Source organism: Procambarus clarkii, chromosome 41 (assembly GCF_040958095.1).
Source record: "Procambarus clarkii isolate CNS0578487 chromosome 41, FALCON_Pclarkii_2.0, whole genome shotgun sequence".
Classification (NCBI taxonomy): Eukaryota; Metazoa; Arthropoda; class Malacostraca; order Decapoda; family Cambaridae; genus Procambarus; species Procambarus clarkii.
In genome coordinates this window covers 27,306,097-27,316,096 of record NC_091190.1, presented here as the reverse complement: position 1 = coordinate 27,316,096, position 10,000 = coordinate 27,306,097, and the positions used below count along the sequence as shown (strand labels likewise).

General features: G+C 54.0%; 1 protein-coding gene across 1 annotated transcript; it reads right to left on the bottom strand.

The window, feature by feature from the left end:
- Nucleotides 1-2,659: 2,659 nt before the first annotated feature.
- On the bottom strand, nt 2,660-5,743 carry LOC138373218 (proline-rich protein 36-like). Its single transcript, XM_069339254.1, has one exon. It carries the CDS (start codon nt 5,741-5,743, stop codon nt 2,660-2,662), a length of 3,084 nt encoding a protein of 1,027 aa, XP_069195355.1.
- Between the last annotated feature and the right edge of the window lie 4,257 nt (nt 5,744-10,000).

Below are 10,000 nucleotides of genomic sequence, written 5' to 3'. Positions count from 1 at the left end.
GGGGGGGCGTTAAACCGTCTAATAAAGCGGTTCACACCTGAGAGACCCGGGTTCAACTCCCGGGCGGGAGAGAAACGGTTGGACAAATTTGCCTTCACCTGGTGTCTCTGTCCACCTCGCAGTCCAAGACCTGAGGAAATTTTCATCATATTACGTCATTGCTACTCTTTAAGTAAACCTAACCCGATCCGATCCGATCCGATCCGATCCGATCCGACCCTACCCGACCCGACCCGACCCGACCCGACCCGACCTAACAAAATATGAGATAAAATGTTGTGCTTGTGATTAAAACAGGAATTTCCTTAAGTACTTTCGTATATAATAATACATCTTCAGAAGGATCCTTCTGAAGATGTATTATTATATACGAAAGTACTTAGGGAAATTCTTGTTTCAATTCTTCCTCCGTTGTTGTTGTTGTTGTTATAGATTCAGCTGCTCGGAACAAGTTCCAAGTAGCACGGGCTATGGTGAGCCCGTGGTGGACTTACCTGGCACAGGAGCGGTGTGAGTCTTCCTCCGTGGTCTGACAATTTCATAATATATATATATATATATTATATATATATATATATTATATATATATATATATTATATATATATATATATTATATATATATATATATATATATATATATATATGTCGTACCTAGTAGCCAGAACTCACTTCTCAGCCTACTATGCATGGCCCGATTTGCCTAATTAGCCAAGTTTTCCTGAATTAATATATTTTCTCTAAATTTTTTCTTATGAAATGATAAAGCTACCCATTTCTTTATGTATGAGTTCAATTTTTTTTCATTGGAGTTAAAATTAACGTAGATATATGACCGAACCTAACCAACCCTACCTAACCTAACCTAACCTATCTCTATAAGTTAGGTTGGGTTATGTAGCCGAAAAAGTTAGGTTAGGTTAGGTAGGTTCGGTAGCCGAAAAACAATTAATTCATGAAAACTTGGCTTATTAGGCAAATCGGGCCTTGCATAGTAGGCTGAGAAGTGAGTTCTGGCTACTAGGTACGACATATATATATATATATATATATATATATATATATATATATATATATATATATATATATATATATATGAATGACAATACCAAATACTACTTTGAAAACGAATTCCTAAATTTGAATTTTAAAATCAATTCCTAAATACTATTTTTAAAACAATTTTCTAAATTATTATTTTAAAATAAAATGATTAAAACCGGCTTTTACAATAAATTCCCAGATTTTAAATAAATAGAAAGAGTTTCCAGCTTTTGTAAACTATATATGATGAAAATTATGAAACTACATATTCTATATAGTTATATTTCTCGACGTAAAATAAATTTAAAAATTGACTTTTTTTAAATATTAATTTTGATTTATTTTTGTAATTATTTGCATTAAAGAATATACTTAAAAGTCATCAACTAATAAGGTGTGTGGTGTAAGAATAGGGAGAGAGAGTGAAAGATAGAGGGAAGTAAAGAAGGAAAGGGTGTGTAGGGATGGAGGAGGAGTGAGAGGAAGGATGGAAGTGAAGGAGGGAGAGGGGTGAAGGGGGTTGATGGAAGGAGGAAGAAGCAGAGGGAGGTTGAAAATGCAGTTATATCCCTCCCTCTCTCCCTCCCTCTCTCCCTCCCTCTCTCCCTCCCTCTCTCCCTCCCTCCCATATTCAATATACTCTACTCCCAATTCTTCCATCTATTTACCCTTAAGCATTAATTTTATATTTGTTTTCCTTCCCCTTTATTGTCTCCACTTACCTTCTACCTATTTCTGAATCTCCTCTTCTTCCACCTTCTCTTTGCCATTTTTCCTCTCCCCTTCTTTCTCCATTTATCTGCCTCTTCCTCTTCTCCCCCTCGATTCCCTTCCTCCTACTCTCCCCTCTTTCCCCTCCCCATCTCCCTGCTCCCACTCACTCCCATGCACCAGCGGTAGAGGCCATGTCAGCAGCCTCGACACCTCCCATTCAACACGAGGGGAGGCAAGTGGTGAGGGGACTCAACAGTGGCTCGTTTGGGGTGGAAGGTGTCATCAAACCGGAGGCGACAGGTCTCTGTGGCCCAACAGATATATATACAGAGCCCAAAGCATAAAAATGGTACACTTAAATCTGTGATTCGTAAGTCCGAGCAGCCTCGTCAAACAGGCTGGTTGATCAGACCACCAACCAGGAGGCCTGGCCAGAGAACGGGCCACGGGGACGTTGATCCTCGGAATGACTGAGGATCAATAGGATATTATGATTCGTAGAGCTATTACACGAATAGCGCCGTGTAATTCGTGTAGGTTATAATGTGCCGTGTATCGCTTTATATATATACGTGCAGAGGGTGGAGGACCTGCTGCATGGGTAACAGCTTCTACCTCGTATCAACCTTCCGTACTTCTTCGGAAGTACGTCCCGACACGATACGTTTCTTCCGTACCGACATGGTTACTGTTTTGGTAACATGCCTGCCTGTCCCCTCCCCCCCCCCCCTCTCTCTCTCTCTCTCTCTCTCTCTCTCTCTCTCTCTCTCTCTCTCTCTCTCTCCCCCACTCTCTGGGGTCTGCCCTCGCTGGTGTGGCGGCTAAGGATTACGAGGGGACCGGCGGAGACGTCGTCTGGGACGGTACTAACCATCAACTAGGGAAGGGGAGCACCACAAGCTCTCACACTAAGACGGGCTGCTGCACGAGGGGGCTGCTGCACGAGGGGGCTGCTGCACGAGGGGCTGCTGCACGAGGGGGGCTGCTGCACGAGGGGGGCTGCTGCTGCACGAGGGGGCTGCTGCACGAGGGGACTGCTGCACGAGGGGGCTGCTGCACGAGGGGGCTGCTGCACGAGGGGCTGCTGCACGAGGGGGCTGCTGCACGAGGGGGCTGCTGCACGAGGGGGCTGCTGCACGATGGGGCTGCTGCACGAGGGGCTGCTGCACGAGGGGGCTGCTGCACGAGGGGGCTGCTGCACGAGGGGGGCTGCTGCACGAGGGGGGCTGCTGCACGAGGGGGGCTGCTGCTGCACGAGGGGGCTGCTGCACGAGGGGACTGCTGCACGAGGGGGCTGCTGCACGAGGGCGCTGCTTCACGAGGGCGCTGCTGCACGAGGGGGCTGCTGCACGAGGGGGGCTGCTGCATGAGGGGGGCTGCTGCACGAGGGGGGCTGCTGCACGAGGGGGGCTGCTGCACGAGGGGGCTGCTGCACGAGGGGGCTGCTGCACGAGGGGACTGCTGCACGAGGGCGCTGCTGCACGAGGGGGCTGCTGTACGAGGGGGCTGCTGCACGAGGGGACTGCTGCACGAGGGGGCTGTTGCACGAGGGGACTGCTGCACGAGGGGGCTGCTGCACGAGGGGACTGCTGCACGAGGGGGCTGCTGCACGAGGGGGCTGCTGCACGAGGGCGCTGCTGCACGAGGGCACTGCTGCACGAGGGGACTGCTGCACGAGGGCGCTGCTGCACGAGGGGACTGCTGCACGAGGGCGCTGCTGCACGAGGGGACTGCTGCACGAGGATACTGCTGCACGAGGGGGCTGCTGCACGAGGGGACTGCTGCACGAGGGCGCTGCTGCACGAGGGGACTGCTGCACGAGGGCGCTGCTGCACGAGGGGGCTGCTGCTGCACGAGGGGGCTGCTGCACGAGGGGGCTGCTGCACGAGGGCGCTGCTGCACGAGGGCGCTGCTGCACGAGGGGGCTGCTGCACAAGGGGGCTGCTGCACGAGGGCGCTGCTGCACGAGGGGCTGCTGCACGAGGGGGCTGCTGCACGAGGGGGCTGCTGCATGAGGGGGCTGCTGCACGAGGGGACTGCTGCACGAGGGGGCTGCTGCACGAGGGCGCTGCTGCACGAGGGGGCTGCTGCACGAGGGGGCTGCTGCACGAGGGCGCTGCTGCACGAGGGGACTGCTGCACGAGGGCGCTGCTGCACGAGGGGACTGCTGCACGAGGGCGCTGCTGCACGAGGGGACTGCTGCACGAGGGGACTGCTGCACGAGGGGGCTGCTGCACGAGGGGGCTGCTGCACAAGGGGGCTGCTGCACGAGGGCGCTGCTGCACGAGGGGGCTGCTGCACGAGGGGGCTGCACGAGGGGGCTGCTGCATGAGGGGGCTGCTGCACGAGGGGACTGCTGCACGAGGGGGCTGCTGCACGAGGGCGCTGCTGCACGAGGGGGCTGCTGCACGAGGGGGCTGCTGCACGAGGGGGCTGCTGCACGAGGGCGCTGCTGCACGAAGGGACTGCTGCACGAGGGCGCTGCTGCACGAGGGGGCTGCTGCACGAGGGGACTGCTGCACGAGGGCGCTGCTGCACGAGGGGACTGCTGCACGAGGGCGCTGCTGCACGAGGGGGCTGCTGCTGCACGAGGGGGCTGCTGCACGAGGGCGCTGCTGCACGAGGGCGCTGCTGCACGAGGGGGCTGCTGCACGAGGGCGCTGCTGCACAAGGGGGCTGCTGCACGAGGGCGCTGCTGCACGAGGGGGCTGCTGCACGAGGGGGGCTGCTGCACGAGGGGGCTGCTGCACGAGGGGGCTGTTGCACGAGGGGACTGCTGCACGAGGGGGCTGCTGCACGAGGGCGCTGCTGCACGAGGGGGCTGCTGCACGAGGGAGTTGCTGCATGAGGGGGCTGCTGCACGAGGGGGCTGCTGCACGAGGGGACTGCTGCACGACGGGGCTGCTGCACGAGGGGGCTGCTGCACGAGGGGGCTGCTGCACGAGGGGACTGCTGCACGAGGGGGCTGCTGCACGAGGGGGCTGCTGCACGAGGGAGTTGCTGCATGAGGGGGCTGCTGCACGAGGGGGCTGCTGCACGAGGGAGTTGCTGCACGAGGGCGCTGCTGCACGAAGGGGCTGCTGCACGAGGGAGTTGCTGCATGAGGGGGGCTGCTGCACGAGGGGGCTGCTGCACGAGGGGGCTGCTGCACGAGGGGGGCTGCTGCACGAGGGGGCTGCTGCACGAGGGGGCTGCTGCACGAGGGGGCCTGCTGCACGAGGGGGCCTGCTGCACGAGGGGAGCTGCTGCACGAGGGGGGCTGCTGCACGAGGGGGGCTGCTGCACGAGGGGGGCTGCTGCACGAGGGGGCTGCTGCACGAGGGGGGCTGCTGCACGAGTGGGCTGCTGCACGAGGGGGCTGCTGCACGAGGGGGGCCTGCTGCACGAGGGGAGGGGGCTGCTGCACGAGGGGGCTGCTGCACGAGGGGGCTGCTGCACGAGGGGGGCTGCTGCACGAGGGGGCCTGCTGCACGAGGGGGCCTGCTGCACGAGGGGAGCTGCTGCACGAGGGGGGCTGCTGCACGAGGGGGGCTGCTGCACGAGGGGGCTGCTGCACGAGGGGGGCTGCTGCACGAGTGGGCTGCTGCACGAGGGGGCTGCTGCACGAGTGGGCTGCTGCACGAGGGGGCTGCTGCACGAGGGGGGCCTGCTGCACGAGGGGGGCCTGCTGCACGAGGGGGCTGCTGCACGAGGGGGCTGCTGCACGAGGGGGGCTGCTGCACGAGGGGGCTGCTGCACGAGGGGGCTGCTGCACGAGGGGGGACTGCTGCACGAGGGGGCTGCTGCACGACGGGGCTGCTGCACGAGGGCCTGCTGCACGAGGGCCTGCTGCACGAGGGCCTGCTGCACGACGGGGCTGCTGCACGACGGGGCTGCTGCACGACGGGGCTGCTGCACGACGGGGCTGCTGCACGACGGGGCTGCTACACGAGAGGACTGCTGCACGAGGGGACTGCTGCACGAAGAGACTGCTACACGTGGGGACATGATCCAGACATAAATCATCTAAGCTTATGATATAAACAGAATATTGAAGATGAGCAGTACCGCACGAAACGAGAGAACCAGCCAATCTCAGAGAACACACTTTTGTAACTTTCGCTGAAATGGATTACAAAATTCTCTAGTGAACTGGACTACTTAAAATATAACAATTACCCGGCTTAAAGAGTGGTCGCTAAAGCAATTCTCCTCATCACCTACCCTAACCTAACCTAACCTACCCTAACCTACCCTGGCCACAGGACGGGGCATAGCGGAGCAGACCAACGCATACAACCCGCTCCAGGTTATACTCCAGGTTATACTCTAAGAGGTATACCACAGAACTCAGTCGGAGTAGTACAAGAGTTCAATCACTAAGCTGTACTCGCGAGGAATGAAGCATCCATATTTACATCGTAATAAAGCCATTAAACCTGGGTAGACAAGAGGAGAAACCCCCCCCCTAGCTGAGGTGGGCGTGGGGTACCCTCCACCACATTTGAACTGTGGGGTAATGACTGACATTAATTCTCCAACCATCCCCACCCACCCACCCACCCACACACACACCAACCTTCCCCTCTCTAACACGCACGCAACTACGCACACGCACACCCACCAACCTTCCCCGAGCATGCACGCAACTACACACAACCACTCACGCACTAATCTTCGCTCTTGCACGCACGCAACTATGCATACACTCGTCAATATTCGCTGTAACACGCAAGAATGCGCGCACACACACACACGCACGCAGGTGAGTACACAGACGACACACACTAACTAATGCTTGATCCTGCAAACCCAGCCGACGGTTAGAAAGGCGGGGGTCCAAGAGCTACCACCCCGACCCAGCAAGCATAGGTTGTAAATACATACTCACACACACACACACATTTCTCCTTGCATCAATTTCCTTCCGTTGATATTTACTTTCCGGTAAATAATCACTCATAACGCGCTATGAGTGATCTGCATCACATTTTTCTATCATATAAAATATGTATTACAAAATTGACCAGAGTGGTAATCTTGCCATCTACAACCAATCACCAGATAATCATGTAATTATTGTAGATAAAGAGTCATTCACATAGGCATGACGAAATGCGAGTGCGCACGCAACCTATGTTAGACCTAATCTGGTGAATGCAGCGGCAGTGTACTCATCTAGTTGTGCTTGCGGAGGTTGAGCTTTGGCTCTTTGGTCCCGCCTCTCAACTGTCAATCAACTGGTGTACAGATTCCTGAGCCTACTGGGTTCTATCATATCTACACTTGAAACTGTGCATGGAGTCAGCTTCCACCACATCACTGCCTAATGCATTCCATCTGATAACTACTCTGACACTGACAAAATTCTGTATAATGTCTCTGTGGCTCATTTGGTTACTCAGTTTCCACCTGTGTCCCCTAGTGCGTGTTGCACCCGTGCTAAATAGGCTTGTGCTATAGTGTGGTGATACCATCTGACAAAATATATCAATACATCAAAAACTGGCTCTTGACAATGCTGCTAAGTGCACCTCAACACCTGAACACACATGAAACGTGCGCAAAGACACCAGCTGGTGGGAATGACCAGACTGGAGAGCAGAAAGATGTGGTTGGGGTGTGTGGGGGGGGGGGACAGACAGGTGAGGGATGGAGGGGGATAGAGAGGGAGACAGGGAGAGGAAGACAGAGAGGATAAACTGATAACTTCATGCCAGATGCTAAACTCTAGAGCACAAAATACAGCGAAGATATCAGTAACCCTCCCTCAGTACACACAACAGGAGCACGTGACTCAAAATTACTGAAAGTACAAAGTACAAAAATCCAGATTAATAAGTAATTCTTTTCAGAAAACGAAATGAAAATTTATCTATTTATCTATCTATATATCTCTCTTTCTGTCCAGCCACTTGGGCTGGACGGTAGAGCGATGGTCTCGCTTCATGCAGGTCGGCGTTCAATCCCCGACCGTCCAAGTGGTTGGGCACCATTCCTTCCCCCGTCCCATCCCAAATCCTTATCTTGATCCCTTCCCAGTGCTATATAGTCGTAATGGCTTGGCGCTCTCTCCTGGTAGTTCCCCCCCCTCCCCGCGCAATCCTCCCACCCTCCCTCCCCCTCCCTCTCTCCCTCCCTCTCTCTCTCCCTCCCTCTCCCTCTCTCTCCCTCCCTCTCCCTCCCTCTCCCTCCCTCTCCCCCCCTCTCCCTCCCTCTCCCTCTCCCTCCCTCTCCCCCCCCCCCTCCCCCTCTCATCAACCCCGCTCCTCGCCCCGCGGCCAGTCCGCCAGTAGCGTGTTACGGGAGGAGCAGTTGAAGCCGTCCTATGGCGTCTGAATATGCATACGGAACGATTATGTTGCAAATGAATCTTTATAAGGTCCTAGGCTGTAGGCGCCCTGGCTGCTGGCCCCAAGCAGCTGCACAGGTTATGAGCGGGAGAATGAGGCAGAGGAGGAGTGAGTGATGAGTAAGGAATGAGTACGAATATATAAAGGAGAAGACGAGAGAGAGAGAGAGAGAGAGAGAGAGAGAGAGAGAGAGAGAGAGAGAGAGAGAGAGAGAGAGAGAGAGAGAGAGAGAGAGAGAGAGAGAGGAGAGAGAGAGGAGAGAGAGAGAGACATTTCAGACAGATGAGAGAGAGAGAGACATTTCAGACAGATGAGAGAGAGAGAGAGAGACATTTCAGACAGATGAGAGAGAGAGAGAGAGACATTTCAGACAGATGAGAGAGAGAGAGAGAGACATTTCAGACAGATGAGAGAGAGAGAGACATTTCAGACAGATGAGAGAGAGAGAGAGACATTTCAGACAGATGAGAGAGAGAGAGAGAGAGAGAGACATTTCAGACAGATGAGAGAGAGAGAGAGAGAGAGAGACATTTCAGACAGATGAGAGAGAGAGAGAGAGAGACATTTCAGACAGATGAGAGAGAGAGGGAGACATTTCAGACAGATGAGAGAGAGAGAGAGAGAGAGAGACATTTCAGACAGATGAGAGAGAGAGAGAGAGAGAGAGAGAGACATTTCAGACAGATGAGAGAGAGAGAGGGAGACATTTCAGACAGATGAGAGAGAGAGAGAGAGAGAGAGAGACATTTCAGACAGATGAGAGAGAGAGAGAGAGAGACATTTCAGACAGATGAGAGAGAGAGGGAGACATTTCAGACAGATGAGAGAGAGAGAGAGAGAGAGAGACATTTCAGACAGATGAGAGAGAGAGAGAGAGAGAGAGACATTTCAGACAGATGAGAGAGAGAGAGAGAGAGAGAGAGACATTTCAGACAGATGAGAGAGAGAGACTGAAACCAGAAACAAACACAGCGACAAACACACATGTTTGCCTCTGTGACCAAACACTAGACAAGTGGGAAACAAAGACAGCGACAAACACACATGTTTGCCTCTGTGACCAAACACTAGACAAGTGGGAAACAAAGACAGCGACAAACACACATGTTTGCCTCCGTGACCAAACACTAGACAAGTGGGAAACAAAGACAGCGACAAACACACATGTTTGCCTCCGTGAACAAACACTAGACAAGTGGGAAACAAACACAATCCACAACAACAAATAATTAAACCTAAATAAAATATAAAAATCCTAAGCATTTCAGGCATAACCTTTAAGTGCTTGACCCTAACCTCAAGACCCGACTGATTTGCATATTGTACACCGCCCACCAGGCCTCTCCTGCACGGTTACTTGTGTACTTGTTCCCTTGTGCATGTTGTTGGTGTACATATTGTTGGTGTACACGTTGTTGGTGTACACGCTGGTGGTGTACACGTTGCGGTTGTACACGTTGTTGGTGTACACGGTGCTGGTGTACACGGTGCTGGTTTACACGGTGGTGGTGTACACGTTGTGGTTGTACACGCTGGTGGTGTACACGGTGGTGGTGTACACGTTGCGGTTGTACACGGTGTTGGTGTACACGGTGCTGGTGTACACGGTGCTGGTGTACACAGTGGTGGTGTACATATTGTTGGTGTACACGTTGTTGGTGTACACGCTGGTGGTGTACACGGTGGTGGTGTACACGTTGTGGTTGTACACGCTGGTGGTGTACACGTTGCGGTTGTACACGGTGTTGGTGTACACGGTGCTGGTGTACACGGTGCTGGTGTACACGGTGCTGGTGTACATGTTGGTGTACACGGTGTTGGTGTACACGGTGGTGTACATGGTGCTGGTGTACACGGTGGTGGTGTACACGGTGATGGTGTACACGCTGCTGGTGTACACGCTCCTGATGTA